Below are 16750 nucleotides of genomic sequence, written 5' to 3' on the forward strand. Positions count from 1 at the left end.
TGGTAAATGTTGTTTTATGAAATACACACATTATTTGTTATCTTTAAAGAAATTAAGTTGTTTGGACATACAATACCTTAATAATAATAACTAGGAAGCTGTCCGTGTTTATGGACCCTGCCTCTCTCCTGCTCTCTTGAACTTTGCGACCTTTGCTATCATTAAAATAGCATTGAGGGTGAAAATAGTCAAGTTATTGGCACTTGCCATCTCTAGTTTGATAACGGCGCCTCACATGGCTGCCATGTCAACGGGGCTCTCAACTGCGATAGGGGCCGTGATAAGAAACCACAGAAATGCGGTGAAAAAAAAAACTGTCTGCAAGCCGAGCCAATTGGCCTGATAACGAAGCTGGCTGGCAGGGATCCCAATCAGCTGTAGTTTAGTCATTGCCGGAGCTTCACCGTGTTCACATATCCGCATCGCACTTCTCGTTCCTCGATCGTCGCGAAACCAGCCCCAAATAATCATAAATAATAATAAATGCCAAGAAACGGCCAAGTGAAGTGTCCGCGAAATGTTGAGTTATTTGCCAGTGGTTTGGCTCTTTTGGGCCCTTTCGGTGCCTGTGCCCCGAGTAATGGGCCAAATCATACCGTTGCCGACTTTTTGCGAGGGCCATAGCCTAGAGTGCACCTGTGCCGCCGAGGCGAACGTGGTGCGGTTCCACTGCCCCGATGAGTACGCCATGTTGCTGGAAGTCTCCGAACCGGGTGCTTCACTGTATTTAAGCTACTACGCCTCCGGCGAACTGAAATGGCTGCCGCGTTTCAACATCAGTGAGGTGGTGAAGATCGAGTTCGATGCCTATAGTTTTTGGCCGGAGACATTCCTGGCCGATCTGCTGGAAACGTTAGGGGTGAAAAAAGTTAAAACGGTCCTGTTCAGAGATCGCACTTCGGAAACGGTGGTCACTCGAGATGTCCTCAACGCAACCGATGGATATCAGGGATCATCTCCGGCCGGAAACATATCAACCTGGCATTTTGGAGCCTTTCCTGGCCTGCAGAAGTTTAAGTTCTACAGCGCTGTGGAAGATCTGCAGGAGACGGCATTTCACAAATTCGACTGCCTCAAGGAACTACTGCTCCACGTGGAAGTGAAGGAGCTGCCTGGTAATCTACTATCTACGGTAAAAGGAACTTTGGAAGCTCTGATCATCGAGAGTCCGGTCATGATCTCGTTCAAAGATCCCCTGCTCCGCGAACTGCAACAGTTGCGGAACTTGAGTATCTTGCTTACGGATCCGCAACGTGGACGTGACCAGCTGCAGCCGCATTTCTTTGGGGCCATGAAGAACCTGGAGGAGGTGCGATTGGCCCAGGCCACTGGTCGTGTGGACCGGAAAATGTTCAAGGGCACCGAGAAGTTGAGGCTCATCAAGATGAATGGCAACGACGATCTCACGCAGCTACCTGGGGAAATATTTGAGGATCAGGTCAGCTTGGTGACCCTGGATTTGTCCTGCAATGCGATCAGCAAGCTGCACAATGACGTCTTCAAAGGCCTGGCCAATCTTACCATTTTGGATCTGGCTAAAAATAAACTGACTGATTTATCAAGGTGGGTGAAAAGGGGGTTCCGTTGTTTTCGCCACTTGTTGGCACTGATTAAAAGATGGCCCACCTAGCGATAGGGCCTGCTGACTCAAGAATTTCTAGCACAATTAATTAATCGATTTCCAATGAACGGAGTCTTCTCCATCTTATCGCTGTGGTTGCGGCTGCTGCTTTTCCTTATCAACTTCGGCACGGGTGATGGCTCAAAGACCATTCTGTGTCTCCCTCGACAGCCGAGTGGGGTTATCGGCGTGCTATCACCCAGATAATAATTGCACAATTATTACTGTTAACATTATGGCGCCAAAAAGTATGCCAAACATTATTAATTGGTTGATCCTTATCTGATATAGTGATTTTGGCCATTTTCATAAACAAATCAGACAGTTGTTTTCGTTCTGTGGTAACCAATCAAAGTTGCTATTGTCGCGAAGTTTCTAGTTCATATCTTTCTAAGACACCATCAAATAATTAAAGCCCCACACAGCATTTTTTTGTAAATCATTCCTTGTCTTTTTGCTATCTCGTCGTCGTCTGATAAGATGTGGTCAACTAAAAAAATTAATTTGATTTTTTTATGTAGTTCTCCGAAGACAGTAAATTTAAAGTCTAACTAATTCTTATCGAAATGAAAAAAATTTAATTTAAATCGTTATTGTATTTACTACATTTTTGGTTTCCAAAAACAATAATTTTTGTGTTTATTCCATACTGACCTCCATTCCTATTTTTTATTTTACAAAACAATTTTTAAAATCTATTTTAAAAACATATACATATAATAGATCTAGCTTCAATTAAATTGAAAGTATACACTTTTTACCCTGTAAATTTAAAATATATTTGTTTAGAAAACTTTGTAATATAAATAATATTAAAGGATTACCACATTACATTATAATAGGATTATACAAATTGTGGTTTTTTTCAGTAGACTTCTAATTTTTGGATATAACCTGTTTAATAATGTTTGTTAAAATTGTATTAGAAATAATTAGAAAGGCTGTAAGATCATTAGAAACTTAACTATACCCCAATTGTAAAAATATTTCCGAAAAACCACTGTAAATGTACAGCATTAGAAACTAGTTTGGCTGTGATTGACCTCGATAGCCCCACATATAATAGTAATCTAATCCTTCTTACACCTCCATAGCCCTGTTGATAATGCCCATCTAATCCCTCTGAGATCTCCTCCATCCTGCAGCACCATTTTCGCCCCGCTGACCTCGTTGACCGTGTTGCGTCTGAACAAGAACTCCCTGACCGCGATGTCACCCACTGTTTTCCAGGAGGCTGTCACTCTGAACTACATTGAGATGGTGAGCACCCAGTTCTACGGGGCCACGCTTCAGATGAGCTACGAGGCGGTGGTGTGCACGAACGAGGAGACCTGTCAGTACAAGTCGGCGGATTGGCAGTGTGATTTTCGCTGTATTTGCTGGGTGCAGAGGAATATTAATGCTCTGATCGTGGATTGTCGGGGATCGAATCTGGAAGAACTCCCGGATTTGCCGCACACCACTTTGGTAAGCACGGTCCTCAAGGTGGGAAACAATAGCCTGACGCGCCTACCCACCGTCGACGAGCACCGTGGCTATGCCAATGTGAGCGGTCTCTTTCTTTCGGACAACAACCTGACCAGTCTGGGATCGGGTGACCAGTTGCCCACCAATCTGACCCACTTGGATGTGCGCGGCAATCAGATACAGTCGATCAGTGAGGAGTTTGTGGATTTTTTGCAGCAGGCGAATAACACCATGACTCTAGCGCTTTCGGGAAATCCCATATCCTGTGACTGTGCCGCCCTGTCGCTCCTGTTTTTCGTTCGCACCAATCCGCAGCGGGTGCAGGATATTGGGAATGTGATGTGTGCCAAACAGAAAAAGTCCCTCCAGCAGATGGAGGCCTTCGAGCTGTGCCCCTCGTATGTGCTGCTCATCAGCTGCGTGGTCGGTGGCCTGGTGATCATCGTCTGCCTGATCTCCGTGTTCTACCTGATGTTCCAGCAGGAGCTGAAGATCTGGCTGTACAACCACAACCTCTGCCTGTGGTGGGTGTCCGAGGAGGAGTTGGACAAGAATAAGACCTACGACGCCTTCATATCGTACTCGCACAAGGACGAGGAGCTGATCAGTAAGATGCTGCCCAAGCTGGAGAGTGGTCCGCATCCCTTCCGACTATGTCTGCACGATCGCGATTGGTTGGTTGGCGACTGTATTCCAGAGCAGATCGTCCGCACCGTGGACGACTCGAAGAGGGTGATCATTGTGCTGTCGCAGCACTTCATCGACTCGGTGTGGGCCCGCATGGAATTCCGGATCGCCTACCAGGCCACTTTGCAGGACAGGTGCAAGCGGATCATCATCATTCTGTACCGGGAACTGGAGCACATGAACGGCATCGATAGTGAATTGCGGGCATACCTCAAGCTGAACACCTACCTCAAGTGGGGCGATCCACTCTTCTGGAGCAAGCTGTACTACGCGATGCCACACAATCGGAGGGTCCTCAAAGGACAAAAGAAACATGCTGGCCCCCTCATCTGAGTCTTAGTTTTTAGGTTATCAGAAATATACTCATATGCTTTCATTTCTCCCCTGGAGTTTCAATAATTGGGCCTTAATAAGAAACCATTAAATGAGTTAAAACTTACCTTTCAGAATTACACAAATACCTAACTAAGAATTATATATATTTGAAAAGATTTTGAAGTATTTATAAAGATAATATCATATTTAACGTATTTTTAAACAGTTAATTTATAATAATAGTACTTAAAATGTATAATTATTAATAAAACCTTTTTTTATGGGTATTCGGATGCTTTAAGCTGTTAATTCGAATTTTGCAGTGCTGTTATTTTCAGAAAATACATTTATAAGTAATATTTACAAAAAAATAAACCAAATTATGTATAAGTAAAAAAATAAGTTAACCTTTTAATGTATACAGTGTTCGACTTTATAAATTAATCTAAATGACAAATTAGGTGTACAATTTTGTTTCTTTTTTTGCCGCATTCGCATCTGTATTTATCATGGCTTTTATTTTAACAGCTATGAAGTAATTAATAATTTACACAACCGTTGGCAACAATATTTGCAACACTATATTATTAAAAGCATATAATTGCCTCAAGCGCATTAATTATCTTAATTGAATTGATAAAAGCAATATAGTATATACAATAAATTTCTGTTATATGGAAAGTTAATAATAAGTATGAACATAGGTCTTAATTAATAGAAGAAAATCAGCATAATTTGAATTAAATTGTATAAATCTTACAGTTGCCTGAGATAATAATAAACAATTTATGAGACTACAAAAAGAACTGTGAAGAATATCAAATTAATCACTTTTAAAATGCTTTTCATTTCGTTTAATTTTTAATATACCAGAGGGACTTACAAAGTGGACATTGTTTGAGCCCTGGCCCAAATATCCCAGCTGGCTTAGGCTTTTGACGAGCTGGTCCTTGGTCCTTGGGTGTCCTGCCTTTTGTTTTCCTTTACGTTTTGTGCCTGGATTCTATAATTTTTCGTATGAAATTTTAATTAAATTTTAAATTTCAAAACATTTCTCTGTAATACAATTTCCTGCAAAATTCCATTTAAACATAATTGTTATTAAACAGGGGATGTGTGCATAATTGAAAATTAATTGCTGCTGTTTCGCATGACTACAAATTAATTTTCCCAACGCTGAAAGTTGTTATTCTGCATTAATGTTCCAAAATTCATTGGGCAAACATCACCACCTAATAAGTAATAACATATAAGCAAGGAACAAATTATTTGCAATTTAAATGTATACAGGGCGCTTTCCGTCCAATAAACTTACTTAAATATTTATTCAGTCACATGCTTTATCCATCCCTCAAAGCCTTTCCATAGCCCGCTTCAAAACTCTAATTATCCACATCAGTAATTGCGCTGGCCTTCATTGTTCAGTTGAGTCGAGGACTGGAAGCCCAGGCCCCAGTATCCTAGGCCCAAAGTGGCGGGCCAAGCCAATTTTCAGCCAGAAATAAGTGAAAATATATGTAATAATAAAAAGGGCAGAGAAAAGCATTTGGCCAAGTGGCGCTCTTTTCGCTGTCAGCCCTTTTTTCGCCACACGATTGCGTGGCCTTTGTCCACCCACCGCCCCCCAAATGCCACCCACAATGTGCGAGGGGTGGGTTAGTTTGGCCTGGGGTCTTCTGCGGAGCGTCTTTGAAGATTCATTGCCTGCCCGCTGGCCAACACTTTGTGGGCGAAGCGCCTAAAAGAAAGAGGGTCATGGGGCAAAGGGCGGAGGAGGAAGGTCAGTTTAGAGCACTTTTTTAAACAGTTAGAACGCTAAACGAAAAATAACACAACTACATGTTTCACATCCTTTTTATTTACAACCTTGGCTTGAAAACTAGTGACCCTTTCAACATATTTAAAGCACCTAGAAAGACAATTTGAAACTAAAGGGACATAACTTAAAATATAATTGAATTAAAATGTAAAGCACCTAGGAACACAATTTGAAACTAAGTGGACGTAACTTAAAATTTAATTGAATAAAAATAACTATATAACTGTTTTGGAACAGTTTTCGCAAAAAGCAATATATGTTTGTTATAACTGCAATATATAATAAACTTCATATAATAAAAGTTTACTTTCCTTTTTTCTATATTTTTACGAGTAAATTTAAAATATTTAAAAAAAATATAACTTTTTATGGGTTAAAAAGACTGGTTCTTAGTAAAGCTGACTAACAAGTATAAATTAAATGATGTTAATTTAATTTTGAAATATTAACAAAATGTTTTCAGGAACGATATTCAACACAAGCCAATTCCATTCAATATCTGTGAGATTGTAGAAATAACTTTATTGCAGCCAACTGAATGGTAGAAATTCAATCTCTTAGCCATTTCACAATGTAATTCGTTTTGTCTGCGGTATCCAGTTCTATTGCAATTGTAACCATTTTCCGGTTCCTCACTCCCAGCCAGTGTTGAATTCTATTTCGCTCTGCTTTTGTGCCCTTTATAAGTTTGTAAGTAATGACATTTGATTGCTGCCCCAAACACTTCGCAGCTGCCATCGAATAATCATCTGGGCTCATTTTTCATAAACTTATAGTCAGGGCTGAAGTCCGAATATGCCAGGATGGGTGTGAGTAGTTATCACAAACATCTGTTTGCTACTGCTTTTCATTTATCATAACTTTTGCGAAAGTAAAGTAGAATAAAACCGGCTTGTAGCCGTTGAAAGTTCCTCATGCTGCCCGTTCCCAGGACTTTCAGCTACGTGACCCAAAGACCAATAGTTTCCTTATATCCTTTAGCCGAAATTCAAACGAGGATTCCCTGGCGTTGAACTACTTAGTAGCCATAAAGTAAGGATGTGTGGCTCACAAGGGGTTAAGACGATATCTGTGTGTGTGTGTCTATGCGTGTGTGTGTGTTAACGGGTGTGGATGCCATCAATGGATTTTTGGCCTGGCGCCACCAGCAATTCAAATCGAAAGCGGATGCAAAATGCAAAATTGTTGCTGGCTCTGAGTCAGCTTTCGCTGGCTCCATTGACGATGTCTCCAGCCATTTGAGCACACAAATCATTGCAAGTGCATACTGCGAATATATTCCGTATAGTGTTTGCTGATACTTGGCCGTATTCATACACATAATATATGGGTTTTATTGCATTGCTTTTTATTGCTTTTCATTGCCGGCTCTTTCGCCACTCTTAATATACATTGTAGAGCTTGAAGTATATTACTTTTAGCAGACAAAATTATAACAATTAATAAATTCACATTTGTAAATCTAGTGTGTGCAATCATGTTTTAATTTTAAACCTATTTTATTATGAAGTATTTATTACAATGGCATTTTTAAATTCGGTTTTTGGTAAGCATTTTACAGTGCTTTGTTGAATTTTTGTACTTAATTCCCTTTGGTTCATCCGCTTTTTATCTCGCATATATCCCGATTTAAAGCCCTTTCTTGCTTATATATTAAATGTGCCACAAAGCAATCACAAAATATATACTTTAAAATGAATTGTTCAAAGGACTGCTATATTGATACAAATGAGAAAAAATATGTAGTTAATAACTGAAAATGTAGGTACTTAACTAGCTGGGTTTTTCTTGATGTATTACAAAATTAAATCCCTTGTGTTCTTTTGATGAACGAACGTTTCTTTGCACTGTTGTAAATGCAATAAAAATCGGCACTTTCAGATGTGGTGTGTGGCAGCAACCTCGTTGCGGTTGTGTCCTGCAATTAGTGGAAGTTTTATTGCATACTTTCGTGCCATGTGGCCGGGCAGAAAATGCATTTCGATGTCCGACACAAAGAGGTCATTAACAAGTGCTGAGTTGGTCGGGGTGCGGTTTCCTTTTCTTCGGTTTTCTCTGTCCTCCAGGCGTCGACTGATGGACATGTATGGGCAGGAAATCACACATTTGCCATGGAATATAGATGACCTGCAATACAAGCGGTGGGGATAAGTTTAAGCCAATTTATGATCGTGTTAGACTTGATATTAAATTGAAAAATGTAATACTAAATCGTTTAAGTACTTAATCTTTTATCCAGGAAAAAAACTTAAAGGTTACATATTTTCATAATCTATTGCAGGTTATAACCTGTTAATATTTGTACTTTTGAATAAAGAATATTAAAACTTCTGATCTGGTAATTTTTCTTGGAAATAAATAACCCATTTCTAACACTTAGTTTTAATCTTAAGTTACGAAAGATATTTCTATTTAATAAAGTTCTGATGAATATGGATCATGAGGCGTATACGTAATATTTCTCTTGTTGCACTTCAAATGGTACTTTACTCTCATTTACATACAAAAATGTTCTTTAATTGGGTAATTTCATTTAATTGAATAGTCTTTTCTTGGTTTGTTGTCAAATTGATGAAATATTTCAAAGTCCTCTTGTTTGCTTTCTTCGTGGCAGACTTGGTATTGGATTTTTCCTCATTGCCTGGAAACCAGGCAACACTTATCTTTGATTGCGTGCAATTTACGCTGGGCCAATTGTTCATATTTTGGTTTCGGGCGCGTGGCTTGGTTTCTGTCCTTCCCCAGTGGGTTGGTTTGCCAGAGGCGCGGTTGATAAATGACCACCTCGAAGGGGGCCTGTGAAAAACTGCAACAGCAGGCGGTAAATCATGAATGCAGCCAACTGCTGATGCCTGCACTTCCTCATCTTCCGCATCATCCCGCGGACGGGATGTCAGATGGCATAAGTCCGCACATTTTTCTGCCTCCGAATAGGCTGCTAAACCGCTGGCTCCACTGCTCCAGTGGCCGAAAATCAATCGCGCTCGGCATTAATCAAAAACCCATTTATCAGCAAGTGGCCAGGCCTTTCTCCCGGAGGTTTATTAGCTGCCTTCTCGCTGGCCACGGTCGGTGATTAGTTGAGCGTTAACCCCGGGACGAATCGGTTCCGTACGTGAGCTCCGGCCAAAAAAAAAAAAAAAAAAAGTGCAGTCGAGCCGAGTGAGAGTGCAAATTGCAATGAATATTTCACGCGAAAAGGGACTTGATGGGGATAAATTTCGCTGGCTTGTTGGACGAATCGGCTGCGCGGCCTGAAGCCATTAATATCCTCTAGCAGGTGACAACTGCCGGCTGCACTATCAAATCCATTAGTGTTCCACTTTGTCCAACTCAAGTAAAGAAGGTGCCAGCCAACACAAATGATATCCAGTTATACACCCACTTCCAATTGATGTTCGGAACACAATTGGAATCCGAACATAATTAAAGGTCTAACCACCACATATATCTCATAAATAATAAATGCCCTGCATGTGAGGAACCCTCGAAGAAATGACAAAGTTGGGAGCTGCCAGTGAGCTTCAGCCAGAATTCAAAGGCAGTAGTGGGTCAAGTGGATCAGCAGCTACTTGTGCCTCGTCCTCGAGTGCAAATTGGATTACCCATCAAACGGCAAAAGAGGAACAAGAGCCAATGCCTGACAGGATGCTAACGCTCAGTGCACGGGGTCTTTTGGTATATTATTTTAGATCAAGTAGGCACACGAAAATACACAAATTCCCCTTAAAAAACCCTTAGCAGTTATGCAACAACAAAAATGCTTTAACAAAAATTATAAAGTAAACTTAATTCAAATAAGCACTTATAAAAACATACTTAAACAGTGTGCCAACAAAAATTATTGGATATTTATAAGAAGCAATCTAGCATATTCAGAATGGTCGGATTGAAGTCGAATGGAAAGAACCCATTGTATCCATATATATTGTTCATGTCATTATTTATTTAAATTTTAAGGTTTGTTAAAGTTCCTTATCTGAATCACCGATAGGTTTTCACGAACCATACAAAATCATCTTTAGCCCGTTAAACTACTATTGTGCGAATTTAATATGCATAGTTTTTCCTAAGAGTGAAGGATATAAAAGTACACATTTGTATTTATTGATAATTCAAAAGAATTATCAAAATTTATATAGTAGCATATAAGTTATAAATGATAACTTTGATTATTTATAAATACCAAATCTATGTCTAGATCAAACCCATTGCGATGAAATGGAAACAATTTACAGTTGCAATATGATAAAAAATTTTAATGAACGTCAATGTAGAATAGTAAGGTGGATGTAGATATTTCTTTGGACTATTTGCTTACGCTAAACAAAAATAGGAAAACGAGCTGCCATAAGTCGAACGAACCTTGCTCCCGGCAGTGTGTCGACTAGTCGGCGTGGAGGTGCTGCCGGCGTTTGGCACGTCCGCGCCCGAGCTTTTTGGACCTCAGCTTAGCCATATGGGACATAACCAAGTAACTGCCTGGCAGGATCAGCAGCAGGAGGTACAGTTTTAGGAAGAGAACCATGTCGAAGGTGATGTTCCAGGAGTTAGGCATTTCCACGGTAAACCGTTTCGTCTCCTCGATGTAGGGAATATTGCGTAGTACGATGATGCCCTCGCACAGGATGCCCATGGGATAGAGAGGTATCCAGATAGTGTACCTCAGCCAGGTGAGCAGGCCCACCTCGCGGCCAAGCAGTTGGGCCAAGTAGAAGGGATATCTGGTGGGGTAAAGTTCACAATAAGATAAGATATTAATTCTTTCTCCGATAAACACTCACCTAACCAATTCGACTAGAGACCAAATTATGAATACGTAGAACACCACGGGCTTTGTGTGCATACGTGGCTCCATGTCAATCATTAGGAACAGGATGAAATTGCGTCCGGACACCTGGAAGAAGGGCACGACCGCACTGCCCTTGGTGTAGCCGAATATGGGATGCATCACCTCCAGATATTGCAGAAGCTGGATGAACTTGAACGCGTTTCCCACGTTGATATAGGTCCTGGCGATGCTATCGGCACCATCACGGTAGTATAGCACACCCACTACGACCATCATATACAGATAGCCCACAAACATGGCCAGGTTGTAGAAGATCATGTACACCTTCTTCGTTTTCTCTGAAAGGCAAATGGGATGTTAGTTTGGTTTATTAAAATTTCTTATAAAAAAGTATCTCCTTAACGTTATTATTGACTTTAAAACTATAAAAACTGTGGGAAATATAAATACTAACCCTTGATGTAACCCAGCTCGCGCTTCTGGAGCTCGGCGTACTCCTTCCCGTAGTCCTGGCGCACATCGCGGGGCTTCTCCTCCAGCTCGGCGTCGTCCTCGGTGCGCCAGCGGTCGAAGTCGATCTTCAGCCAGTGGGGCTTCTGCGGAGTGGCCACCAGGCGGGGCCACCACTCCGGCTCCAGTTTCCGAATCTGCAGCTCGATCTTGTTGTCACTGACCACAAAGGTGGCCGTGTCATCGTTGATCGGGGCGTAGAAGTGCAGCTCGAATTTGTAGGCATTAACTCCGCGGGCTCCATGTCCGTTGGCACTGAAATTCACGGAAACCGGTGAAAAGTCTGCGATGGCGCCCTGGGAAAATTTTCGGTTACCATTATTGATTTTTCACAGGGGTAGTTCTACCCCATTGAAATTTATTCTTAGCATACCTTGGCATCCTTGAGGTCGACTTTCAACAGAAGCGTTTGTTTGGTCTGCGACCAGTAGACCAGCGGGCTGAGGTTTGCCATTTGACAGAATCAAAAAAATATAAACATCGCCCTCTTAAAATAAATACCCGACCTTTGGTTTGCCCCCGTTTTGCAACACTGTCGGTATGACCGTGGCACGGCCGTTAAAAATACCACCGTGCTGGTATATTTTAGATACCAAAAACACCAATTGGCCCAGTGGTGTGGAACTTCGATATCAATGGCATGAAACTTCGCTTCAATTTTGAAATGTTAAGATTTATATTTTGGCCGTTAAATCTTAACTAGATTTTTTCTGATACTCTAATCTTAATCACTTTACTTTTTTAACTAAATTTCATCAGATTTCAAATGATTAAAAACGTTTTTTTTTAGTTCTAAAAAAATAAAAAAAAAATTAAAATGCAACAGTTGGATATTGCAACAACCACTTCATAAAAAATAAAATAATAAAAGTGAATTAATAAATAAGTGAGCTGATATTGATATATCCTTTTTTTGTTGGCCTTATAACTATAATTCTAAGAGTTTTTTTTAATACCGTCGGTTCAGAAGCTCTCATATTAGGTAGACGAAATATTTAAAAAATTTCTTATGATATGCTCATAAAATTCCAAAAATTTCCATATGAATATATGGCAAAATGTGATGAACTTTTTATTGGCTATTCTTCTTTGCTGCGCGTTTTGGGTCATTTTGATTTATGGGCCGCCACCGCAAAAGTCGGAAGTTGTCAGACAACACAGGGCGAAAACAAAGCAAAATAAACGGAAAACCCTCGGCATAGTCGAGGACCGTGGGTGTGTGTTCTTGTGGGCTTGTTTTGGGGGACTGGGTATATCCCTGTTGTACGGCCAGACATGGCAGCGTTGCTGTTGTCCTTTTAACTTCCTTCCTTTTTGGTGGGGCGGCGTTGCTAAAACAAGAGGCGACAACTTGTCAGGCTTGTTTTGCCATCGGATTTTGTATTTACGAACAATAAACCCGGTAACTGGAGCAACAACAATGGAGCATACGTGAGCTAGGGTTTTAGGAATCGCAGTTGCTAATCCAGATGAGTATTTTCTGTATCTCTTTCGCAGCCATCACCAGCATTATTCCATATCATTTTGCACACAGGCATAGGCACAAGAATCGGGCGGTGCAAAATGCTGCGCTTTCTGAAGAATCGTTAGACCCGGCATCTGCCCAGGCACCATTATCGAACCGCCCATCTATCTATATGTATATGCTTAGCTGTATCTGTATCCGTATCCGTATCTGTATCTGTATCTGTATCTGTATCTTCGCGTCCAGGTAAGTCTACTTATAAGCCCTATATCTTTTGGTATTGAAACATCCTTAGTGTTGCAAAGTTCTCAGGCACCTCGAAAAACTTTTTCAATTTTGTGTCCACCAATTTTATTGATTTACCTCTAAGGGCGCTGTTGCATTATTAAGAATGCAAGTTGGTGGCCAGCGAAAACGAACAACGACCCTTGTTGATGGCACTGACCCGAAAATATCCCATGCTGTTAAATTATGCAATGCGTATGATGGGGAGGTCAACCTCTTTAATAAACAGATGTTTCGCTTGGCCAGTCCATCGTGGCGTATACGTATTCTGGCTCTTAATTGTATGCCTAATGACCGTTAATGACATAACTATATGCTTACCAAATGACATACAGAACTTGTGTATGTAATGCCCCAATATCAAGATAAATAGGAATGCGGCTGCTGACATTTCCCCCAACTGCTCTCCTCTGATTGTTTTCCATGGGCGCCCAAACAAAACGCAGCAAATGGTTAAGGTCAAGTTGGGCGTGTGTCGAGTGAATGAACAGAAGCCGAAGGACGTCAAGTTATGACTGAGTGTTTGTGGCTGGCAAAGGAGTCGGGGTCTATTCAGCGCGGCATGCGTGTTCATATGTGTTCAAATTAGGGATTCGACAAGGAGACAAGTCATAAATGAAGGCAACCACAAATACACTGCAAGCGGCGAGAGTTTTTTATTTTCTAAGCAATTTGTATTTGAAAAAATAAAGATATGTTTTTGATAAGTTTTTAAATATAAAGCTTATCTCATCAAAGTTTTTTAATCAGAAAGTACATTATCCCTGTATGTGTTCAATGATACAATTTTCAAATTACAAATTTATTTTAGTCCAAATTTAAACATTTTAAACATTTCTTACGATCCCGTTAAAAAAGCAAGTCTAAGTAATATTTTGGAACATGCAATTTTAAAGACACTTTGAAATAGATTTTGCCTACTTGTGCCGATTATAAAATATGAAAATGATCAACTACATGCCAACAAGTTTAGCAAGGTCTTGGGTAATCTGGTTCTTGGGAATCTTCCGTTTCCTCGGCTGCTCGGTGATGAGAACTTCGGTGGTGGCCAAAAGGGAAGCTATTCCGGCCGCATCCGTCATGGCGGATTGCAGCACTTTCGTGGGATCTACAATTCCGCGTGTTAAAAGATCGCCGAATTCACCAGCGGCGGCATCGTATCCATAGTTCCCACTGCCGGCGATTACTTGGCGAAGGACCTCGTCGGGATCTACTCCAGCATTCCGGGCGATTGTGTAGCAGGGTAGACGCAGTGCGTCCCTCACAATTTCCCTGCCCACTTGGTGCTCCATGACCTCCGCCGGAGGCAGCTTATCCAAAGCCGGAATACAGCGCAAATAGGCTGTCCCGCCTCCGGGAACAACTCCATCGCTGATGGCCACTCGCACGGCCTGCAAGGCGTCGTTGAAGCGATCCTTTCGCTCGCTCACCTCCAGATCACTTGTGCCGCCCACATAGATGGTGGCCAGGTGGCCCTGCATCCGGCCCAGCCGAGTCTTCAGTCGGTCCAGATCCTCATCGGTGATTGCCTCCTCGATCAGCTCACGGATATGCTGAATGCGAGCCTGCACCTGCTCCTCATTCACATTGATCGGCTGCATCAGGTGTGTTTCCTTGGCGTCTACAACCGCTGAGACCACCTCGCCTAAATCCTCCTCGTCCAGTTCCGCCAGCCAGGTTGCATCCTCCAGGAGATGGGCACCCATGGCCAGAGCAAGATCCTGCATTTCCTGACGCTGCTCCTCGCCAAAGTTTGGAGCCTTGACGGCACAGACCTGTACTCGACCTTGCAGATGATTGAGCACCAGGATCTTCAGCAAATCGCTGGAAAAATCCTGGGCTATGATGAGTAGGGGTTGTTCCCTCACCTTGGCCAGATTCAAAGCGGGAAGGATCTGTTCAACCTGATCAATTTTAGCCAGGGTGAGCAGTAGAAGGCAATTTCCCAACTCCAGGGTGTCGCCTTCACTTTTTGTGGCAAAGAAGGGTGAAAAGTAGCCAGAGGGTAGGGTAATGCCCTCTTGGATCTTCACCTCGTCAATGGGGCTGTGCGATTCCTTTAGGAGGATGACACCTCCTTCGCCTAGTTCCAGGATAGTGTCTCCAATTAGCTCTGCCAGCCGTTCTTCTCCATTTAAGGCCACTTTGGCCACGGCTTCCACTTGGCCAATGGTGTCCACAGACACAGACATTTCATCCAGGGCCTTGCACACCGCTCTCGATCCCTGGAGAATGCCCTCCCGCAGCAATTGAACATTCACCTGACCCTGGCGGAGCACATGCAGCCCTTGGCAGGCTATTCCACGGGCCAAGATTGTGGCTGTGGTGGTGCCATCGCCCACTTTGTTATTCGTATTATTGGTTGCCTGGCGCAGCAGCTGCACGCCCATATTGTGGCGCCGATCCTTCAGCTGCACATTGTTGGCCACCGTGATGCCGTCCTTGGTGATCCGTGGCGATATCAGCAGCTGCTCGATGAGCACGTTCCTGCCCTTCGGGCCCAGAGTGGTCGCCACCGCGTTGGCCAGGACGTTCACGCCCTGCAGGAGCAGGCTGCGCGCCTCGACGCCGAAGCGGACGTCCTTGGCGAAGGAGCGCACGGTGGTGCCACCACTCCGACCCAATCTTGTCAGCATTTTATTCCTTCTTTGCGTTAGTTAATTGGTTGACCGTAAATTTTGCAGGTTTTTTTTCCGAATTTTTAAATGTTGTTTATATAATTTTGTACCCTTTGAAGGAATATGCCAAATATGTGAAAGTTCTGTCATTTTTATACCCTCTCAGAGGATATTATAATAAAGGTTAGATGTTTTTAAAGCTGTGAGGGTAATGGTAAAACATTACCGGAATATATATATTACTGAATTCGTTATAAAATTTCCAATCTATTGGCATTAACAACTCAAAAATATAATTTTAGTCCAAATTTCGGAAAAAATATAAAAAAAGGTCAAAATCTGGAAAATCGAAAAAAAATAAACTTTTATTTCAAATTTGTAATCAAACCCCTGGGAAAAAATGGGTGACTGTTGGAATGTCATACCTCGTTGAATTCGTTATAAAATTTGCAATCGATTGGCATTCACAGCTGAACATTTTAATTTTAGTCGAATTTTCGCAAAAAAACATAAAAAATTCCAAAATCGGTTAAAAAATAAAATTTTCGAAATATAACTGAAATTGATAGTTTAGGTCTTTAGCTGCGCAAAACAGCCATTCTTTTGGCTGTGCGACCTTTTTTCACCATGTTTGAGCGAAAAAAATATGATAAATTTTTGTTATTTATCCCAAATCTCGAAAATATCAACCTAGTTTCGGGTTTTATCAAAACCCTGGCAAATAATGGTCAAATGTAAATCGATTGTCATTCAAAGCTGACAAGTTTTATTTTTGCTGAATTTTCGCAAAAAATCATAATTAAACAAAACTCCAAGGGTATTGAATAGTCGCTCTTGTCGCTGTGACACTTTATTATGTTCCAACTTGTTTTCCGTTTCGTCATTTTATTTTAACAACAAATATTACATTTGCGCCATGTTTCCTGCTTGTTTTTTCGGCTTTCGTTTATTAAATGTGGCGTGCAACACACACACACACATGGAAGGCGGCACTTACACAGACACGACAGTCGCCATACGCACACAGGCGCACACCGTCCGCACACAGACACACTTCGAGCAGACAATGTGATTCGGCCATTAATATTAACGTTAAGGAGCAACAACAACAAAACGCTCATCAAACATGCGGCGTTTAGTACGCAAACACACACACACACACATACACACA

General features: G+C 41.7%; 3 protein-coding genes across 3 annotated transcripts; 1 reads left to right on the forward strand and 2 right to left on the reverse strand.

Moving 5' to 3' along the window:
* The first annotated feature begins 399 nt into the window (after window positions 1-399).
* LOC108052357 (protein toll) lies at window positions 400-4896 on the forward strand. The gene is made up of 2 exons (XM_017134743.2): window positions 400-1563; window positions 2767-4896. The coding sequence occupies exons 1-2, from the start codon at window positions 518-520 to the stop codon at window positions 4106-4108; spliced, it is 2388 nt and encodes a 795-aa protein (XP_016990232.1). The 5' UTR covers window positions 400-517; the 3' UTR covers window positions 4109-4896.
* Window positions 4897-10147: 5251 nt separating this feature from the next.
* On the reverse strand, window positions 10148-11733 carry LOC108052346 (very-long-chain (3R)-3-hydroxyacyl-CoA dehydratase). The gene is made up of 4 exons (XM_044459999.1): window positions 11585-11733; window positions 11156-11507; window positions 10694-11039; window positions 10148-10633 (listed from the first exon to the last, which is right to left on the reverse strand). Exons 1-4 carry the CDS (start codon window positions 11663-11665, stop codon window positions 10297-10299), a joined length of 1116 nt encoding a protein of 371 aa, XP_044315934.1. The 5' UTR covers window positions 11666-11733; the 3' UTR covers window positions 10148-10296.
* A 1936-nt stretch (window positions 11734-13669) lies between these two features.
* On the reverse strand, window positions 13670-15698 carry LOC108052327 (heat shock protein 60A). Its single transcript, XM_017134709.2, has one exon. It carries the CDS (start codon window positions 15595-15597, stop codon window positions 13915-13917), a length of 1683 nt encoding a protein of 560 aa, XP_016990198.1. The 5' UTR covers window positions 15598-15698; the 3' UTR covers window positions 13670-13914.
* Between the last annotated feature and the right edge of the window lie 1052 nt (window positions 15699-16750).

The sequence above is a fragment of the Drosophila rhopaloa genome, unplaced genomic scaffold, assembly GCF_018152115.1.
Source record: "Drosophila rhopaloa isolate 14029-0021.01 unplaced genomic scaffold, ASM1815211v1 contig_2, whole genome shotgun sequence".
Classification (NCBI taxonomy): Eukaryota; Metazoa; Arthropoda; class Insecta; order Diptera; family Drosophilidae; genus Drosophila; species Drosophila rhopaloa.